Consider the following 22,083-nt stretch of genomic DNA (forward strand, 5'->3'; position numbering starts at 1 on the left):
TCTTCATTGTTTTCTTTATGCTTTTGCGTCCTATTTGAGTTCTTCATCATTTCATTTCTTTGATTTGTCTAAAAAGTTAAATAGCTCAGGTTCTCATTTCTTAGCCATTAGGAGGAAAAAAAGCATAGGAGGCAACTATACAGCTAGAGTTGTATCTGCCTTATATTTCTGTTGTTGTTATTCTTTACTAGCAAATTGTTTATGATTCTAGTAATTTTTGTTTGTTCTTTTTGGTTGATTTTTGAACCTATCAAGGACTTTTGAAATTGCTACGGGTCTAGTTTATTCTGTTTTATGGAGTGAGGTAACTGAGGTGCATAAAGGGTACATGGTTTGCTAAGAGCTTATAGTCTTGATCGTTCCAACAACAAAAAATCCCAGGTCCTCTCCAATCCCATTTCACTATTTGTTTCCCTATGAAGTGCTGTTCTTTATGATGCTGTTCCTAAGATTTTACTGTACACTGTAACAATAAATTCAGTTCATTTGTTGCCTCTTCATTTCTCATTGTAATAAATATTCTCATTGAAAGCAGTATTATTACAATTAAGTAGGTTAGTTTTTTTGAGAGATAATAATTGTCCCTTTACATTTCATTAAGTGAAGATGTTGATTTATAACACTTTTTTTTAATTCTTTCCAAAGGTCTGTAAACAGATTTGGCTAGGATTATTTGATGATAGATCTTCAGCAATTCCAGACTTCAGGGATCCACAAAAAGTGAAAGAGTTCCTACAAGAAAAATATGAAAAGAAAAGATGGTGAGTGAATAGTTTGTATTTAGAGCAAAGGTTTTCCAAATTATATTAATTATGGGTAAGATTAGTCTGACATAAGGAAGGAAAGAAGGGAGGGAGGTAGGAAGGAAATAGGCAGGTTAGGTAGATAGGAAATAAAGGAATAGGTGGGTAGGTAGATAGATACCCATTATACTTTGACTTTTTATTGGATTTGGTTTCCAAAAACCTTTACTTATACTTTATCTTAACTCAGCAGCCTGTTCCTTGTAATTACCAGGCCTCCTACCCTTTTTTTGAAAGTTAGGGATCCTTCCTTTGAATCCTTCTGTAGCCCCATTAGCTTCCTTAGATACTTTTAGTCTTATAAAGCCTTTCTTAATATCTTTATTTAGCAAGTATTTATTTAGATTCTTCTGTATACTAACTAAGCACTATGCTAAAGCTCTCATGTGGTCCACTCACAATCTATCCACTTAACTGCAGCTTTCAGTAAGTCTTTGCTCAAAACATCCCTTACTTCCCATCCAAGAAATCATTTTACTACCTGGTTAAGAAGGGAGCCTTTATACTCCCCTCACTCTATCAGATGGTAAATTTTAAAATTAAATAAAATAGGTTGGACATGTGGCTAGTAAACCCCTTAAAGCAGAACAGGGTGGAGCTAGAGTTTACTTTGGGCTCTTAATTTTTAGCTATATGAGCACAACTTAAGTCAATTTATTGAGACTCATTAATGATGAATTCTTAGTTTCTTTATCAATATTCAGTAGTGTATATTTTTCCTTACGGGGGTGGCTAAGAAGATGAAGGAGAGAGTAACAAATGAAATAGATAACAAAGAGATGAATGGCTTATTGTTTTCTGAGGAGCTGTATTTTGACCCAGAGAATGATATGGTCAAGAGCCTGTTTTGGTCCTGAGGGAATACTTGCTGTGGTTTTTAAGTGAAGTGTCTCTACCTGTATTCATTGAGCACATTAGAAAGAAGTAGCTCTGATTTTAGTGCTCTGCGAACTTTGTATTCTTACTGTTCTTTTGAGGAGACTGCATTTTGCAAGGCAAGATTAGCCTGGGCTATATTCAGCAGCACTAGATACCATTAGGTGTGAATGTAGATAAAGTATACCAGTAAAAATTAGTTGAGGAAAATTTTAGAAAATGGGGTGACAGTGAAAGCATGGTGTCATAAATGATTCTTTTAAAATGATATATGTAATTATATTTTTACCACTTTAGTTAATTTCCTAGAGACCTTCCACCCCATAATGTATTCTTCTTATATAGCCCTGGCCTAATTTTTTATTTTCTCAGCAGTTTTACCAATTCAGAATATTAGTTTGAATAGGACTTAGCTGGAATTTGAGATAGTTTACTTTCAGTTAGCAAGATAATTTTGTGTGAATAAGAGTCAATAGAAATAAAACCATATATTTCCCCAAATTTATAATAATAATAGTAAACAATAATGAAATTTACCCATTCAAAATATAATCCAAGTAACTGTAAACCTCAAGTAATTATAATTTGTGTTATTTTTTTTTTTTCTGCCTTAAGAAACGGGATAGTAGTAACAAGATTAACAGTAAGTGAGAATTTTAATTGCTGGGTGGGAAGGGGGAGTGACCATTCAGGAGGGCCAGGGGCTGTGCATTTTAAAGCCATGCTCCTGCACACCTGTGACATGTAACTAGAGAACAGTGCAGTTGGTTTTTAATAAGGCATAAGAACTCTCCAAATGCAGACTTCCTAAAAATCCCTACTTTGAGCAACTATTCTTAAAACAATGAGACTATTGTCACCTAAAGGGATTTTAAATAGTTCTTTTGACCAATTTTCAAACTTTTCCTATGTTATACGTTTAGCTTATTACTTTTAGTCAGATGAGTCTTTTGAACTAAGTGCTAGTATTTGGTTTTATCCTTTGATAAGATGTGGCTGTACTCAAAAGTTGATATCATCAGTGGTTTGCCAAATTATAGGAAAGCATAACTTCCTCTATTCATTGTCATATTCCATCATCTCCCATTTACTGGAAAAAGCAAAGCAGTTTTATTTTTTGTGATTAGTGTGTAATTTGATAGTAGCTAACACTTAACGTAGCTAACACCTATATCAGGAACTGTTCTAAGTACTTTACAATTGTTAACTCGTTTTTGCTTCATAGCAACCATATCTTCACTTTATAGATGAGAAATCCTAGGCACCAAGAGTTGAAGTAGTTTGCCTTAGGTTTCACAGCTATTGAGTAGTGGAGCTGGGATTTGAACTGTCTCTGGAATGGATATGTGCTCTTAACCGTTTTTTTTCAGCTTTCTCCACCTACCTGAAAAGAGGGTTGGGGAGGAAGGAGAAAACCCAGATATACAAGGAGTGAAAAAGCTCTCACATATTCCTAACTCTAGAGATCAGCATTGCCGATATTTGGGCATTATATTTTTACTGCCTTTCTTTTCTTTCTTTACTCCCTTCCTCCTCTGAATCTATATTTATACAACTGGGATCAAACCTGAAAGACCGTAAAGTAACCTGGACATCTTTCTGTGTCAAAAGAATAGCTGTGTATTGTTACATTAAACAGATTTAAGAGTGCTGTGGTAACATACATGTACATGTATCTGTGTACACTCATTCAGTTAATTCCTAAGGATGAGTTCTGCAGAGGCATTTCTGGGGCACAGAGCATACCTAGTAACATATTTTAATAGATAGCAACAAAATTTGTAACGTTTACACTCACATCAAATGCTAATGAATTAGGTTAAAAGTGTTTTCATTTCTATGTCTCCCTTTGTGAGTTGTTTCTGCCCATTTAAAAATCGGGCTGTTGACCTTATTCTTATAGATTTGTAATAAGCCTTTATATTTTAGACTTAACTGTAATGTTTTCCCTGCTTTCTGTTCTGTTTCCAAATGTTACTTATGATCTTAAAATACTTTAGTTTTAAAAAATTAAATTATAATATTAACTATTCATCACGATTGGTCTGCTGTCTTATAAAAAAGCAGTTAACTTATTTTGTTTATCTTAGAAAAACTAAGTAAATTACAAGAGGATTTTCAAAAAATTTATTGGTTTTTAGGGAGGGAAGTAGAAAGGGAGAGTGAGAGAGAAAGAGAAACATCAATTTTTGTTCCATTTATTTATACATTCATTGGTTGATTCTTGTATGTGCCTTGAGTGCAGATTGAACTCACAAACTTGGTGTACCAGGACAGGATGATGTAACTATCTGAGCTACCAAAACAGGGCCCTAGAGGGATTTGAAATAAGATTAATATCAACATTCATGCAAAATTAGAATTTTGTTTATCATTTTTGAGTATGACATTTCCTAAATTTTTCTTAATTAACTACCTGTTCAACTTTTCATGTGTTTTAGGTATGTCCCACCAGAACAAGCCAAAGTAGTGGCATCTGTTCATGCATCTATTTCAGGCTCCTCTGCCAGTAGCACAAGCAGCACACCTGAGGTCAAACCACTGAAATCTCTCTTAGGAGATTCAGCACCAGCCCTGCACCTAAATAAGGGCACACCTAGTCAGGTGAGTAGTCATTAAGTCTTTGTAGAGGCTTCTACTTGAGGACTGAATGCCATGAATTTGAGACTTTTTAAAAAACAATAGTATAACCTTGTATGCCAGTAGCATTATGTGCCAGTGGTTTATAATACATTAAAGCATGAGTTGGTTAAGTGGTTGGAATGTGTATTTATTTGCTCCTTTGCTGTTGCTAATATGAATTTCTTTGAATTCTCCACAGCTTTGTGAAGGTGTACAGGAATATTGCTATAGCTATCTGTTATATAATATACATTATAAAACATGAATCTGTGATAACCATCAGAGTCAGAACAATATAGCCTCTGTGATGTACTTTTATAGGAAAGGATTTCTCAAGCAATGTAATCCCCCCCCATGCCCGATTTGTAAAGCACAGGTGTCTTTGCATTGCTGTATATATCTTATTCTAAAAAACTGAATAGACTGAAAGTTTTTGATAAGTGGTACCTAAAGTTTGTACTTCTGTACTTCATTACAGTTGACTGAGCTGTGACAAATCTGTTACTGTGTGACATTACAGCGTCTACCCTACACAAGAATGATTCTGAGGCATGGTACTATTTGAATTAAATCCCACTCTTTTAATAATGCATACTAGGGCATTTGGATAAATTGCTCTGTTTTACAGAAAGTTTGAGTGAAAAATGAAGAGAGGGGTTAAGCCAGTATTTTGTAACTCTTCTTATGTATAAAGGATGTATTCTGTGAAAGTCTTATCGCTGGCTTAGCAGTAAGTCCATCCTTTCTTGTGATGTGTGATCACTATTGTAATTGTGTTTCTTTGCTTTTGACTCTGTAATTAAAATTGAGAGATAATTTAGGAATAGATAGTGAAAATTGGTGCTTTTTAAAAAATATCAAAGTACCAAAACCACAAATAGAAGACTGTGTAATTTTTAAACTGTGTTTTAAGCTTGATTAGTTGGGAATAGTGTGGTAAAAATTTAGCAGATCTGACTGGAAACTCTTTATAGCTAATATGTGGTTTATAGTCCCCTGTTGTAGGTCGCTCTCAAGGACAGCAGCAGGAAAAGAAGTTTGACCTTTTAAGTGATCTTGGCTCAGACATATTTGCTGCTCCAGCTTCTCAGTCATCAGCTACAGCCAATTTTGCTAACTTTGCACATTTCAACAGTCATGCAGGTAAGTGTTTTTTCCCCCAAGAACTTTTATTACAGATGTGTATAAAACACCAAAAACAACCTTTTTTGTTTGTTCTGTTAATTCTCACCCGAGGATATATATATATATTTTTTTCTTTTTAGGGTGAGTGTAAGGGAGGGAGGGAAGGGGGAGAGCAATACATTGATGTGAAAGAAACACATCTGTTGGTTGCCTCCTGCATGCGCCCCAACCAGGTCTGGGGATGGAACCTGCAACCAGGTATGTGCCCTTGACCAGGAATCAAATCTGCAGCCCTTTGGTGTTTGGGCTGATGGCACCCTAACCACTTAGCCACTCTGGCTAGTGCAATAACCTTTTATTTTTTATTTTATTTATTTTTTAACTTAAATACCAGGAAACATATTCTGTTGAGAATGTTTGATCACTCATACCTGTTGAGGTGTATAAATCATGTAGCCCTCCCTGGTACTTTTTAATCACAAAAGAGACTATACTTAATGTCAGGTATTGACATGACCTCTTTCCATAGAAAACTAAGGAAAGACAATTAAATATTTTTAACCCTTTGATAGGGACAATTTCAGATATTCAGATAATATAACCTTCATGTACTCATCACTTAATGGCTATCTGGTTTTATTTCTCATTCTAGTCATTTCTTCTCAAGTTATTTTGAAGCAAATTTAGACATATTAATTTATTCTTAAATACCTATTTTATATGTATCTGTAAAATAAGACTTCCTTTGTCAAACATAATCCTAGTAGTATTACCAATCCCTAAATAATAATAATAACAATAATAATCTATATATATAAAAGCCTAAGCAACCAAATGACTGGTCGCTATGACACGCACTGACCACTAGGGGGCAGATACTCAACACAGGAGCTGCCACTTGATGTTAGTGCGCTCCCACAGTGGGAGCTCTGCTCAGCTGACTAACCCGTCCTGGCGGCAGCCACTCACTCCCTCAGTAGTTCTGCAGTTCCAATCTCTGGAGAAGGGCCCAGCACCAGCGGACCTGCGCCGCCAGCACGATCCTGACAGGATCCTGACAGCGCTGCCAGCCTCCTAGAAGTTGGCCTTGGGCACTGTGGCCACTTCCCTTCCTAGACGCTCTGCCAGGAAGAAATGATATAAAAGCAGCTGCCAGGTGGCTCCCAACAACCAGCGTGAACATCAGCTGGACGCATCTGGATCCTAGGCCAGCAAGGGCATCCCACCGCCCGCTGGAGGGCCGATCGCATCCCAGCCCCGCACCCCCCTTTGGGATGGGCGCCAGACACAGGGCTCACAGCTGGCGAACGCAGCTGCTGCGTTGCAAGCCTCTCCTGATCGCAAGCCTCTCCTGATCAGGACTGACTGGGCGCGAGCCTGCGGCAGTTGTAGTGGGGCCGGGATGAGCAGGAGCAGCAGGCGGCGTTGGACTGCAGGTTTTGGCCTGATCCCCACAGGCTACCTCAAGTAGCAATGCCCGGCTTCCTCTCCCTAGTGACTAGCCTCCTTGGAGTTTCTTCAGCCCAGGAACACGACTTGCTTTATAGCCAGGTGGAAACATTTTACACTGTAACCAAATGTCTGTGAAGCGTTTTCCCGTGCCTCATCTCATTTGATCCTCACAAAAGTCCTGGAGTAGGTAGATAGGAGACTCAGTGGAATCCTATTTTGTTTTCATTAGCCGGAAAATGGAGATTTAGAAAGCTTAGAAACTTGACCCGACTGAAAAGAAGTAAGAAATGGTGGACCTTGAAAACAACTTCAGGTTTTCTCACTGCACAGAATATAGTCAAACACTGCTGCAGTTAAATATTTTACCCTTTGTTCTCCCTGCATGATCTACAATAATAATGTGCTTCGTGTTGATATTTACTGCTGTGTTGCTGACAATTACCTGAAAGGGAAGATGGGGTGCTTCACTGGGCTGGAAAAAGTTTAGCTAAATCAGAAAGCAGTTTTAATTAAGCAAGTTTGTTCTACATCTATAAAGGCTAAGTTGACTTGCTCATGCACATACATATAAAACTCTCACTGGCACCAAACATGTGTGTGTTTCCATCTGTCATTGTCGATCGTGAATTTGGTTGACACTTATATTATAGAGAAGGGCGAATAGTGATATTAAAATACTTCTTTTAATTTCCCTTCAATGCGCACAAATTTGTGCACCGGGCCACTAGTAATAATAATAATTCATTAGTATTCAAATTTCCATTCCAGTTCAATCACACATACACAGTTTTTTTCAGATCAGGTTTCAAGTAAGGTCTGCACATTGCAATTGTGAGATGTCTCTTAGCCTATAGGTTCTTCCTCTATCCCTTTTTTCTTTGTAATTTATTTGTTTAAGAAATTAGGTTATTTGTCCTGTTGAGTTTTGGGCAGTTTGAGTTTGTTGATTGTACCACTGTGGGGTCCTTTATCAGGTTTCTGACTTCTATATTTTCTGTAAATTGATAGATACTTCATCTGTTACTGTTTCTTTTTTATTTCTTTTTTATAAAATATATTTTATTGATTTCAGAGAGGAAGAGAGAAGGAGAGCTAGAAACATCAATGATGAGAGAGAATCATTGATCGGCTCCTCCTGCACACCCACTACTGGGTATTGAGCCCGCAACCAGGCATGTGCCCTTGACCCGAATCAAACCTGGGACCCTTCAGGCTGCAGGCCAATGCTCTATCTACTGAGCCAAACCAGCTAGGGCTGGTTCTTTTTTAGAGCCCAGTGGTGGTGGAGGGGGCAAACCTGCTACTTAGGGTTTAAGAGGCACATAATATTGATTGCCTGGTTTGGTAATATTAGCTCTTGATGCCCAATACTGGGATCTGTTATGCAAAATTGTGATATTCTAAATATATCATTCCTTTATCAGCTGAAGTACTTCTTTAAAAAATTTTATCTTCCACAAATATGCATGCAGTTAGAAACAATTTACTTATGATAGTTATTTTATTAAATAAACATATCATAAAACCTATGAACTATAAACTGTAATTAAATTTTGTCATAGCTTATACCAGAGGTGTCAAACTCAATTGCCTTGCTACCCAGTTAAACACAGATGAGTAATACAGTACAGTGTGTAAGAAACCATGGTGCCCTTTATAAAGGGGGATGTTCTAATCTCCTGTTACCATACGGAAATACAGGTTCAGGATTACTAATATGTTAATTTTCTTTTTCCTTTTTTTTTTTTTTTTTTATAGCAAAGGTGGAGATTTATTGAAGAACAAGTACAGACACCCACATAGGGAGGGAGAAAAGGGTCCCACAGAATGAACTCCCATGTGGGGAGGGGGAAAAGGGTCCCCAATATGTTAATTTTCTTTTAAGAAAAGCCAGCAATCATATTTAAAGTAAAATGTTCTCTTTTGAAATGTTGGAAATTGATGGAAAAAATTTAAATTTTTTCATAGGTGAAACAAAGTGTATCTGTCAGCTGAATATGATGAGGGCTGTTCAATTCCATCTCATCCTTTCTCATGAGTACCTGTTTCTTGTTGAAAAAGAAACACAGCTCTCAGCAAGATTCAGGGTCATTAATTTGTTACCTTAAATTTTTAACTTAGTCGACTCCTTTGGACTTTTTGAAATAAAATTATTTAAAACACTAGAGGCCCAGTGCACGAATTCGTGCACGGGTTGGGTCCCTTGGCTTGGCTGGTGATTGGGGCTGATCGGGGCCACAGGAAGTTGGCTGGCTGCAGAAGGTTGGCTGTGGGAGTGCACTGACCACCAGGGGTCAGCTCCTGCATTGAGTGTTTGCCCCCTGATGGTCAGTGTGGGGCATAGTGACTGGTTGACCAATTGTTCAGTTGTTTGGTTGCTTAGGCTTTTATATATATAGATGTCTTTGTCACATTCTCTTTTGTGTGGAGATTGCTTAAGGTTCCAGATAGTAATTTTTATATTATTAAATTTATTAGAGCTTAATTACCAAAGTCGTGTTTACCAAAGTTTTATTCCACAGTACTTAGAAATTTTAAAAGTCATTATAACCAGTTGCTGAAGACTGAATAGATACAGGGTCTACAAATAAAAATGGATAGAAATTTCACAAAGAATTAATGTGTTTAGTGCTCTGGTTGGAAAACACTGGGAAAATGTATTGAACTGATTTTTTTCCTAACGATGTTTGAAAAGTCAAATGAATATTTCCCCCTTTTTAAGTTATAAATATAAGCATAGAATATATATTATATACTATATATTCATACATGTTTGAGGTTATAAAGGATAAACTACCTTAGGGACCTAATTCCTATTTCTACAAGGGACAGATATGTTTCATTTGTTCTCAAATGTATAATTAAATTATTTTAAAAACTAAGAAGTTTACCTTTTGGAATATATTCATTCTAAATCTGTGAATTTTCTATACCATGTTCTCTATTTGTTTGGTTTATATTTGCATTATCTATATGTATATTATATATTTTGCCCTTATAGTAGGATTTTTTTTTTTTTTTTGCCTAGTATTTTAAAACTCTTGAAGAATTTCTATTGTCTCATAAATTGTAGAATCATAATGCTGGATTTGTAAGTGGAGACCATCTAGTGAATCCTCTCATTTTGCTAATGAGAAAACTGGTAGAGCCAGCACAATTGAGGGTCTTGTCTAAGACTTTATAGTAACTTATGTTAGGATGGAATTCTCTGATTTTTATCTGACTCCCTTTACACTAAATTGTACTTGCTTACTGTTCTTAGCAATACTAAATGGTAACTTTGTTTAAACTTGTATATTTGTTACTTAAACTGTATAGATATTCCCAAATATTTTTCAAGAAGTTAATTTTAAAATTTATTAGTTAGTATTTCTTCCATTATATTTACTTTGGGGAATGTAAAATTTTAGCCTATAAAGAAATTGAATTTTAAGTAAAAGTAATGACAAAATATTGGGACATCCTGCAAATATAGAATTTTATATTGTTAAGCAATAAGCAGCCTTTTAATTTATGTATTTCTGTATACTGTTTGAGAGCTAGGGCAAATGTGTTTTAAAAAGGTTCTCAAGAACAAAGTGTGACCAGTGATGTGGAATAGCACCCCACATTTCAGCAATGCTAGATGCGAGTACCCAAGAAGGGAAGTGGCACAGGTACCTAGTTAGAAGGGGTCTATTTTAGGTACATTTCCTCTCCTACTGTCATACTCTTTCAGATACATACAGAAAAGTAATTACATAAACTGCTGTAAGTTTTCCTGATTTTCTTCCTATAATATGTTGAGCTCTGTTAATGGAAAATTTTGTTGTTTAGTACCTTTTATTATTTTGTTTGTAAGTATAATACATATTCATTACAAAAGCTTAGTAAATTCAGGCAAACAAAGAAGGAAATAGGTAACTATTTGAAATCTTCTATTTCGAGTTAATTAAAATACACATTTTTTATGTCTATAATACCATATTTTAAAAAGTAGATGAAAATGTATCTGGAATTTATTAACCGTATTTACTTTGTCATAAACATTTTTTTATAAGATTGAATATTATTTTACACTAGAGGCCCGGTGCACGAAATTTGTGCACGTGGGTGTGTGTCCCTTAGCCCAGCCTGCACGCTCTCCAATCTGGGACCCCTCGAGGGATGTCCAGCTGCCCATTTAGGCCCGATCCTACTAGGGATAAAAGAGTAATACGGGCAGTCGGACATCCCTCTCACAATCCAGGACTGCTGGCTCCCAACTGCTCGCCTGCCTGCCTTCTTGATTGCCCCTAACGGCTTCTGCCTGCCAGCCTGATCACCCCCTAACCACTCCCCTGCCAGCCTGATGGATGCCTAACTGCTCCCCTGCTGGCCTGGTCACCCCTAACTGCCCTCCCCTGCAGGCCTGGTCACCCCTAACTGCCCTCCCCTGCAGGCCTGGTCCCCCCACCCAACTGCTCTCCCCTGCAGGCCTGGATCCCCCGAACTGCCCTTCCCTGCAGGCCCGGCCGCCCCCAACTTCCCATCTCTGCCGGCCTGGTCACTCCTAACTGTCCTCCCCTGCAGGCTTGATCACCCCCAACTGCCCTTGCAGGCTTGGACCCTCCCAACTGCCCTCCCCTGCTGGCTATCTTGTGTCCACATGGGGGCAGCCATCTTGTATGTTGGAGTGATGGTCAATTTGCATATTACTCTTTTATTAGATAGGATAGAGGCCTGGTGTACAGGTGGGGGCCAGCTGGTTTGCCCTGAAGGGTGTCCTGGATCAGGGTGGGGGTACCTTTGGGGAGTGGGGTGGCCTGGGCGAGGGGCCTGTGGTGGTTTGCAGGCCGGCCACACCCCCCGGCAACCCAAGTGGAGTATTTATCTTCTATAATAGAAACTTTGTAGCCTTCAACGGAGCGGAGGCCTGGGCCGGCCAGCGTGTGCAGGAAACTTAGCTTCCTCCATCGCCGGGGAAACCCAAGCCTCCTGCTTGCTCCGTGGCTGCAGCCATCTTGGTTGCGTTAATTTGCATACTCGCTCTTGATTGGCTGGTGGGCGTGGTTTGTGGTATAGCAGAGGTTCGGTCAATTTGCATATTACTCTTTTATTAGATAGGATGATTTTTTAAATGGCTGTATTATATCCATCATATGATATTCCATAATGTATTTCAGTGTTTCCTCTTTGCTGGCTATTTGAGTTTCTAATTTTTTCATCATAAAAATACATGTTTAGCTATTACAAACAGCCGTACACATTTACAAGATTATTGCTTTACAAAAACTTCCTAGAAGTAGAAATGCCTGCAAAGAATTTATGTTGATGTCTATTTTGTGGACATTCTTTTCATTCTTGTCACTTAGCATTTCTTTTTCCTCATATCAACCACTTCTTATTCTCATCAGATCCTTTATAAAAATCTTACCCAGCATCTGTTTTGTCCTCTAAAAAAATCTCTTGGCTTGAGATTTTTTTTAGAGGATATAATTGCATAATTTAGAGAAGCCTAGAATTTTGCTCTTAGGTTGATGGCCAGTCGGAAATACCAGTGGGTCTTTTTCACTGAGCATGAGTGCATTTATGTTATAATTTTTCCTATTTTTCCTAGTTTCTTACATTTTAATGTGTTTGAAAGTGGCAAGCTTCTAATAGAATGTGAATATTTCTATTTGTTTGACAATCATGTCTTGTTATACATTCAAGTTTATTTTTATATGCCATGGTATGCAAAGTTGTGAACTTAAAAAAGAAAGAATCAAAAAGAGGATATTAATCTTTATATCAATTTTTCAGATTTCATCCAGCCAGTGAATCACTCATTGCCATTTTAAATATGAATTTTCCAGAATGTATCCTATATCCTAAATTTCTATCTGCTTTATTGTAACTCATGTATTTAGTGCTCTTAATTCAGAGTTTTCTTTAATAGGGTTACATTTATGATACTGTTCCTGAGGTCACTCAGTGTGTATTGCATACAAATTTATCATTGTACAAAGTGATTTTGGAAATTTCTGGATAACCTTTTATAAATTGTTTGAAATTAGGCTAAGTAAACACTGGTGGGATTTAAAATCTGATCTCTAAATGTCTTTTAAGTGAGCTCTAAGATGTAGAAACCTTTCATAAAATTCTCAAATTCTTTTGTCATATTTTTTATTTATAGTTTTCATATTCATTAACATGTATTGTTCCTTACCATTTACAGCTCAGAATTCTGCAAATGCAGATTTTGCAAACTTTGATGCATTTGGACAGTCTAGTGGTTCGAGTAATTTTGGAGGTTTCCCCACAGCAAGTCACTCTCCTTTTCAGCCCCAAACTACAGGTAGAGCTTCTCCAGCATTATGCCTAAATGTTTGCTTTAAAAAAATAGAGTAAAACTCTCTAGATGTAGTTTTGAAAATTACTCTAAACTTAAATTCTATAATTCTCTGAATTTACAATACTTCTATCTAGCAAAGCTCTGGGGAAACCTGAAATCTTTATTTTGTTCTGTGTTCATTTGTTTTTCTAAACTCTTTGGTATGTTGTCTAATTCACAGAATTCTCCTTTTCCTGCGCATGAATCTTAAACTTCTTATGTAAGGAAGGATTAAAGTACTAAAGTTTTTTAGGTTCAAAAAACACATTGTGATTTAGGCTCTAAGTAAAGGAAGCTGATTTATTGCTTCCATAGAACTAAAAGTAGAAGTAATTTTTAGGCAACAAACTTGAAAAATAAATGTTATTAGTCAAGAGTAGGTTATTTAAGGATTGCTTTAATCAAACTGGGAAATCATTTTCTGTGCAGGAATTGGTCTTTAAACATTGAATACTCTTCCATAAACTATATCGTTTTCTGAAACTCATTGAACCCATGTTTAGATCTTTGGCTGATTACTTTTCTTTATTTGAACTCTGTGTATTGTCTTTAAGCTTTTTCTTTCAATTTTCTTTTTCCCCCCCCTCTTTAACTTTCATCATTTACATAATTTCTGGCTATCCAGCATTTAGAATGCTTTCATCTAGCTGCAGTTTTGGTGAATTTACTTCTGCTTTTCCTCTCCAGGCTACCCACAGTAAGTTCTCTTTGTCAAGTAGGCATCTTTTACTAATTTGTATGTTTTATGCTGTATTTCATGTATTTTTCAATTATAGAATGTTAATCATCTTTTAATAATCTTCATAAATTTCACTTTTACTTTCCCTTCACTATTCCTGAACTCGAGAACACAGTAATATACAATAAGAGAGTTAGTTAATTTAAAAATTCCCATTTTAATTTGAAATAAAATTCTTCATATGAACTTTGAAAGCTTTAGTATGTACTTTGTTCACCAGCTACTTATAGCAGATCACAATCATTTAAATATGCACATTACTTAATTTTAATTGGAAACAACCAGAGTTTTAATGCCTGAGAAATTTTATCTGTACATATTGTTTTAGAATGTTTAAAAGACAGATAGATGGAAAGTGTGTGTGTTTTTTTAAATAGGGGTGTATCCGTTCTGTTTTTAAAATATCTATGTGTGCTTTGTATCTCTTTAATATAAAACTACACATACAAATTATTTTGATTGCTGAAACTAATGTGTAGGCATAAAGAACTGGTATCAAAAGCATAGAATGAAATATATTAGCTTTAGTCTTTGGTAATACTTTAAAGAAGTCTCTAGATTACAGAACAGACTTTAAAATCTTAGTAGGATATATACCTGTGGTGAATTATGCTCTACAGTAAAAAAATTGCTATAATATTTAAACTAGTTTGATATTGTATATTATAATTTTCTTTGAAATATATAATATAGGTCATGATTTTTATGAGGAAACCATGGTGTATGAGCATTAAATTATTATGTGGAATTAAATAATAGCTCTTCAAGTAAAATAAGTCTGGATCTCAAAGATCACCTATTAAGAAACTCTGGATCAAAATAGTCATCTTAAGACATTTTAAATTTCTATTCCTGGGATTTGTTTCAACCAAGTTTTCGTTAGAAGCTACAAAAACTTGTATTGTCAGATACTTGGCATCTTATTAGCAGGAGGACTAGTAAAAGGTGATAGTATATAGTTGAATGTTATCTATCGTAATGAGTCTCAAACCAGGTGAATTATATACTTTACTGCAGGGTAGATAATTACACATTGAAATTTGTAACTCTTCATATTGCCAGGGCCTTTGGAAATCTAGATTTGCAAATTATAAGTTATGTGTAGATGGTTAAAGTTGAATGCTATTTGCCAGTTGTTATCTTTAGGAATGCAGATTGCTTATAAAATACTTAATTTAAGAAATGATCATATTATCTACCACAGGATATTAGGGAAAATCTAGATATTTCAAGTGTTCTGTTTATTCTGTTACAGGTGGAAGTGCTGGATCAGTAAATGCTAATTTTGCTCATTTTGATAACTTCCCTAAATCCTCCAGTGCTGATTTTGGAACCTTCAGTACGTCCCAGAGTCATCAAACAGCAACAACTGTTAGTAAAGTTGCAACAAATAAAGCTGGTCTTCAGGCTGCAGACAAATATGCGGCACTTGCTAATTTAGACAATATCTTCAGTGCTGGACAAGGTAATCAGACTTTAAACAAATACAAATTTCTGTATTAAACAGTTCTTTACATTTGGTTGTATTTATTAAAATGTAAGGATGCTATGCTTTACTTAGTGGTTGTATAGAAATTTCATTTACACTAAATGTTCAAGACTTCTAGGATCTGAAATACCAACTACAAAACTGAAGTTATACAAACTAATTGGTTTACTTCTGGTTTTAAAAGAAAATAATTGACAGAAATTTAATTTTGTCTTAGAAAGCCTGCTTTCCTGTTCTATGGCTATACACGGTTAAGAATCTTAAAAATAGAATTGACTGTAAGGCTATTTGGTGGTTTCTATAATACATTTGGTGTTTCTATAATATATTTATTTTGAACGACTTTCTATTAATATCTTGGTAATTTTTTAAAAATGATTTTTACAGTATATTCTTATGCCAAGTTTTGGTCTTGAAGGCCAGTATTTTGCCTCTCAAAGTGTATAGTAGAGTAGGGAAGAGCAAGTTATGCTTTCAGGCTGCAGGACCTACTTTCTCATCTCCATAATGAGGGTAGTAAATAGCATTGAACTCATGGAGTTGTGTTATTACACGTAAGGCATTTAGAACAGTGCTTGACACATAGTAAGTGCAGTAAATATTTCTTCTCATTACTTTCTGTATTTTTCTTATGGACAACCCTGGGAATATGATATTAATTGATTGTTCACATCAGGGTCCTGTATTTTATGAATTTATATGTTTATTTGAATGAAATACACGTGTGTCAGAGATGTTAAGTAGAAATTTTTGAGAATTTCTTCTTTATGCACACTCTAAACCTGTTACTGGCACAGAGTGTTAAGTTTTTTGTTATAGAAGCAGTATTCTGTCTTTTCCACAGCAGTATGTGTTGCAACTAATCTTGCCCAATATTTTCTACATTATTAGATATGACTCTAGAATCCTATTTATTTGCTTAGCTCCAAATCAGTTGTAAATTTACATGTGTTGCATGGGAAATCTGGTTGATAAGTTGGAAGTATACCTTTAAATTTGGGGGATAATTTGTTTGTTCACAGGTGGTGATCAGGGGAGTGGCTTTGGAACGACAGGTAAAGCTCCTGTTAGTTCTGTGGTTTCACTTCCCAGTCAGTCAAGTGCGTCTTCAGACAAGTATGCAGCTCTGGCAGAACTAGACAGCGTTTTCAGCTCTGCAGCCACCTCCAATAATGCGTACACTTCCACAAGTAATGCCAGCAGGTACCTTGTCTTTATGTTCCTGCTTCATGTTTAAATCTTTTTTCAACTCTGAATAATAATGTTAAATAAAGACTGGGCATAATTTTAAAATTATTAAATATTTTTATAAATTTGAGGAAACTGAGTTTAATTTGCTAATTAAAATATAATCCTTGATTAACTGTTTAACCCTTTGCACTCGCTTGCTTTTTTCTCGATTCCTTTATTCTAATGCTAACCATGTCGAGTCACACTCGACATCCGAGTGCAAAAGGTTAATTCTATTTTTTTCATTTAATCAAAAGTTTTATCATTTTCTTGAACACCAAAATGTAAATAAGAGTATGTACACGTCTCAAAATGGACAGCTATATACAGATTTAATTATACTCAGTGGAGAATTCATTTAGGAAATTATATACTTTTAAGGTACAGTTTTTAGTCATGAAGACTAAACATTGAAAGTAACATTTTGTAGCCTTAGTTGTAAATATACATTTTTAGAAATGTTTGCACCAGAACAGAACACTAACTCTATATCTCATCAATGTCATATTGGTATTTATCAATAGACGTATCTATTACTGTGTTCAAATATATCTGGTACAAAGGAATTCTTTGTAACAGGAAGTCTGACACATTTTAACATTAGATCTTTAAAAGCTCTAATCAAGAAGCAGTTTTGACTTCTTGATTTTAAAGTTATACAGAAATATAGGTGACTTACATATACATTGTTTTATTCATCTCTGTTTTTTTAATTATTATTATTTTTAATTTTATTGATTTTTTACAGAGAGGGATAGAGAGTTAGAAACATCGATGAGAGAGAAACATCAATCAGCTGCCTCCTGCACACCCCCTACTGGGATGTGCCCACAACCAAGGTACATGCCCTTGACCGGAATTGAACCTGGGATCCTTCAGTCCACAGGCCGGTGCTCTATCCACTGAGCCAAACCGGTTAGGGCTGTTTTTCTAATTATTATTTTAATCCTCACCCGAGGACATGCCTTTTTTTTTTTTAATTGATTTTAGGGGGGGAGAGGAAGAGAAACATCATGTGTGATTGAAACATCAATTAGTTGCCTCCCACGTGTGCCCCAGCTGGGAATCAAAACTCGCAAAAGGTGTAGGGGTGGTGGTGCTCCAACCAGCAGAGCTACCCGCCAGGGCTTATGAACATTCTTGATGAAACAGTCAAGAAATTAATTTTATTAAGTCTTGATCCTTAAACATGTCTATTTTCTGTGTGTGGAAGTAAAGTATGCATCAGGTAGGTCTGCTGCTTATTGAGGTACTAGTGGTCCAGTGCACAAAATTCGTGCATGGGTGGGGGGGGTGTTCCTCAGACCGGCATGCACCCTCTCCAATCTGAGACCCCTTGAAGGATGTCCTACTGCTGGTTTACAGGGATCGGGCCTAAACCGGCAGTCATACATCCCTCTCACAATCCGGGACTGCTGGCTCCAGCCGCTCACCTGCCTGCCTGCCTGCCTGCCTGCCTGCCTGATTGCCCCTAACCACTCTGCCTGCCAGCCTGCTCACCACCGGCCTGCTCGCCTCCAAATGCCCTCCCTCCCCACCAGCCTGATCACCCCCAACTACCTCCCGTGCCAGTCTGCTCGCCCCCAACTGCCCCCCCTGCTGGCCTGCTTGCCCCCAGCTTCCCTCCCCACTGGCCTGCTCATCCCCAACTGCCCCCCTGCTGGCCTGCTCACTCCAAACTGCCCTCCCCCCCTCTGTCCTGATCACGTCCAACTGACCCCCACTGATGGCCTGCTTACCCCCAACTGGCCCCCCATGCTGGTCTGCTTATCCCCAATGGCCCCTGCCGTCCCATCCTGGCCTGATCACCCCCAGCGACCCAAGGTCCCAGCCCCTCCTTTTCTTCTTTTTCTTTTCGTTTTTTTTTTTTCTTTCAGCGCCTCCTTGAGCGGAGGCCAGGGTCGGCTGGAAGCAAGTATCTAGGATTTATTTTATTTTCTATAATTGAAACTTTCTAGCCTTGAGCAGAGGCCAGGGCCGGCCAGGGCAGGCGGGAAGCTTGGCTTCCTCCATTGCCGGGGGCAACCCAAGCCTCCTGCTTGCTCCAGCTCCGTGGCCGCCTCCATTTTTGTTGGGATTTACTTATCTTCTATAATTGAAACTTTCTAGCCTTGAGCGGAGGCCAGGGCTGGCCAGGGCGGGCGGGAAGCTTGGCTTCCTCCATTGCCGGGGCAACAAAAGCTTCCTGCTTGCTCCAGCTCCGTGGCCGCTGCCATCTTTGTTGGGATTTATTTATCTTCTATAGTTGAAACTTTGTAGCCTTGAGCGGAGGCCAGGGCTGGCCAGGGCGAATGGGAAGATTGGCTTCCTCCATTGCCAGGGCAACCCAAGCCTCCTGCTTGCTCCAGCTCCGTTGCCGGCCACCATCCTGGTTGGGTTAATTTGCATACTCACTCCTGATTGGCTTGTGGGCGTGGCGGAGTGACAGTTAATTTGCATGTTTCTATTTTATTAGTGTAGATGATGACTGTCTTGTTTGGTTGTTGTGGGATGAACCAGCCACTTGTTTTCTGAAACACTGTTTTTCCTTGGAAGATGACTGATAGGCAAACCAAGATTATTCAGATTTGGATATTTGGCAATATTATCTAAAAAATAGAGTATTTAAGCCTGTCATTTAATGAAAATAATTGATAATAATCACACATTCAGTCAAATATTAGAATTTTGAAAAATTTATTTACCATGAGCGTGACAGCTTCCCATTACCTTTCTGATGAGTGAGTAGTGATATTTATGAATGTGATGTATTTTTTTCTTGAAATTTTGCATAAGGAAATGTGTTGACATTTGGAATATTGGCATCAAGTATTTTCCAGATGATAGAACATCAGTAAAAAATTCATTTAAAGTGCAAGATAGACTAATGAATGTTAACTTTAATCCAGCAAAAAACAGTTCACTGATAAGGTTTCAAATTCCATATTGAAACGAACTTTTAAGAATTGTTGCTGTTTTTGGTATGATAAAAAAGAAAATATCCACAACTAGAGGCCTGGTGCACGAAACGCGTACACTCAGGCGGGGGGCAGGGGGCGGCGATTCCTCAGCCTGGCCTGCACCCTCTCGCAGTCCGGGACCCCTTGGGGGATGTCTGCCTACTGGTAGTCAGACATCCCTCTCGCAATCCGGGACCCCTCGATCCTTACCGCCAGCCTGCAGTGGAGGCAGGAGAGGCTTCTGCCACCACCACTGTGCTTGCCAGCCGTGAGCCCGGCTTCTAGCTGAGCAATGCTCCCCCTGTGGGAGCTCACTGACCACCAAGGGACAGCTCCTGCTTTGAGCCTCTGCCCCCTAGTTGTCAGTGCACATCATAGCTACTGGTCGTTCCATCGTTTGGTTGATTTGCATATTAGCCTTTTATTATATAGGATTATCTGAAAAAGCTATTAAAATACTCCTTTTTCAACTATCCTAGCTAATAATAGAGTAATATGCAAATTGACCGCACCTTTGCTGCGCCTAAGCCACGCCCACCAGCCAAGCCATGCCCACCAGCCAATCAGGAGCAAATATGCAAATAAACCCAACCAAGATGGATACAGCCGCTGAGAGCGGGAGGGAGGCTTGGGTTTCCGCGGTAACAAAATAAGCCATCCTGTTGCCAGCCTAAGCCTCCACTCAAGGCTACAAAGTTTCAATTATAGAAGGTGAATTAACTACAACAGAAATCGCTGCTGGCCGCGGAGCAAGGAGCAGGCTTGGCTTTGCTCCAACTACAAAGTTTCAATTGTAGAAGGTAAATAAATTCCAGATACCAGGGCCTCCACTTGGGTCACCAGGGGGTGTGGCCGGCCTGCAAACCACCACAGGACCCTCGCTCAGACCGCCCCACGCCCCAAGGGAACCCCCCTTCCGGGCAAACCAGTCAGCCCCCACCCATGCACCAGGCCTCTATCCTATCTAATAAAAGAGTAATATGCAGATTGTCCATCACTGCAACACACAATATAGCTGCCCCCATGTGGTCAAAGATCCTGCCCCCATGTGGACACAAGATGGCCACCACAAGATGGCCAGCAGGGGAGGGCAGTTGGGAGGGACCAGGCCAGCAGGGGAGGGCAGTTGGGAGTCACCAGGCCTGCAAGGGAGGGCAGTTGGAGGCGATCAACCCTGCAGGGGAGGGTAGTTAGGGGTGACCAGCCCGGCAGAGGAGGGAAGTTGGGGGCAAACAGGCTGGCTGGGGAGCAGTTAGGCATCAATCAGGCTGGCAGCGGAGTGGTTAGGGGGTGATCAGGCTGGTAGGCAGAAGTAGTTAGGGGCAATCAGGAAGGCAGGCAGGTGATCAGTTGGAGCCAGCAGACCTGGATTGTGAGAGGGATGTCCGACTGCCCGTTTAGGCCCGATCCCGGACATCCCTCAAGGGGTCCCAGATTTGAGAGGGTGCAGGTTGGGCTGAGGGACACGCCCCCCCCCTCTGTGCAGGAATTACGTGCACCAGGCCTCTAGTGTATCTATGTGAGGAAAGTTTTATGTATCTATGTGAGGACAGTTTTGTGGGGGTTTTTATTCATATATACTTCAACCTAAACAACATGTCACAGCTGATTGATCTTCTGTTAAGCCAGCCATTAAAGGGATTTGCAAAAATATCAAACATTGTTACTGTTCTCATTAAGTTTATTTGTTTTGGAAAATATCCTATATAATGAAGAGCTAATTAGACCGGATGGCAGAAAGACCTTCTGGAATGACCTTCCAGAACGACCAGTGGACGGGGGTGGGGCCACGAGGCAGCCGGGGCTGCAAAGGCCTACTCTTGCACGAATTTCATGCATCGGGCCTCTAATATTTGTCATAAAGTGCTATTTATTTGTTAGCATGTAGTAATGGCTTGTTATTTTTAAATGAAAAAATATTTTAAATATGTTTTAATTTTTGTACTAAATGCATATTGGTAAATAGAGCACACTGAAGCAAAGGCTCTTTAGGGTTCTCAGTAATTTTTCAGAATATAAATGAGCTCTGAGACCTAAAGTTTGAGAACTTCTGTGATACATTGTATGTTTCTAATGACGAGTTTTCACATATTTATGGCCACCCTATAGATAGAATATCCTTGCTCTTTTTAAAAATTAGAACTCTTTTAATACTTGTTTTCAGCAATGTTTTTGGAACAATGCCAGTGGGTGCTTCTGCACAGACACAGCCTGCTTCTTCAAGTGTGCCCGCTCCATTTGGAGGTAGGTGTTTCTGGTAGTCGTCCGCCCTTATGTGTGGAAGGTACATTTTAAGACACCCAGTGGATGTCTGAAACAGTAGATAGTACCAACCCCCATATTTACTGTTTTTCCTGTACATACATACCTATGATGAAATAAAGTTGAATTCATAAAATTTGGCTATTCACCATACAATTTTTTTTTTTTAAGTTGAGAACTTTCACCTTTTCACTTAAAGGAAGCACTTTACA

General features: G+C 38.4%; 1 protein-coding gene across 2 annotated transcripts in view; it reads left to right on the plus strand.

Annotated features, from left to right (window-relative positions):
• AGFG1 (ArfGAP with FG repeats 1) overlaps nucleotides 1-22,083 on the plus strand; it is a 68,128-nt gene that overhangs the window by 37,495 nt on the left and 8,550 nt on the right. For both annotated transcript variants that reach the window (XM_079782847.1, XM_079782846.1), the window contains exons 3-9: nucleotides 646-761; nucleotides 4,121-4,283; nucleotides 5,294-5,444; nucleotides 13,057-13,176; nucleotides 15,207-15,416; nucleotides 16,463-16,643; nucleotides 21,774-21,853. In XM_079782847.1, coding sequence (XP_079638973.1) covers nucleotides 646-761; nucleotides 4,121-4,283; nucleotides 5,294-5,444; nucleotides 13,057-13,176; nucleotides 15,207-15,416; nucleotides 16,463-16,643; nucleotides 21,774-21,853 — 1,021 coding nt within the window. The remainder of the gene's footprint in view (nucleotides 1-645; nucleotides 762-4,120; nucleotides 4,284-5,293; nucleotides 5,445-13,056; nucleotides 13,177-15,206; nucleotides 15,417-16,462; nucleotides 16,644-21,773; nucleotides 21,854-22,083) is intronic.

The sequence above is a fragment of the Cnephaeus nilssonii genome (genome assembly GCF_951640355.1).
Source record: "Cnephaeus nilssonii genome assembly, chromosome: 10".
In the NCBI taxonomy this organism is placed as follows: domain Eukaryota; kingdom Metazoa; phylum Chordata; class Mammalia; order Chiroptera; family Vespertilionidae; genus Cnephaeus; species Cnephaeus nilssonii.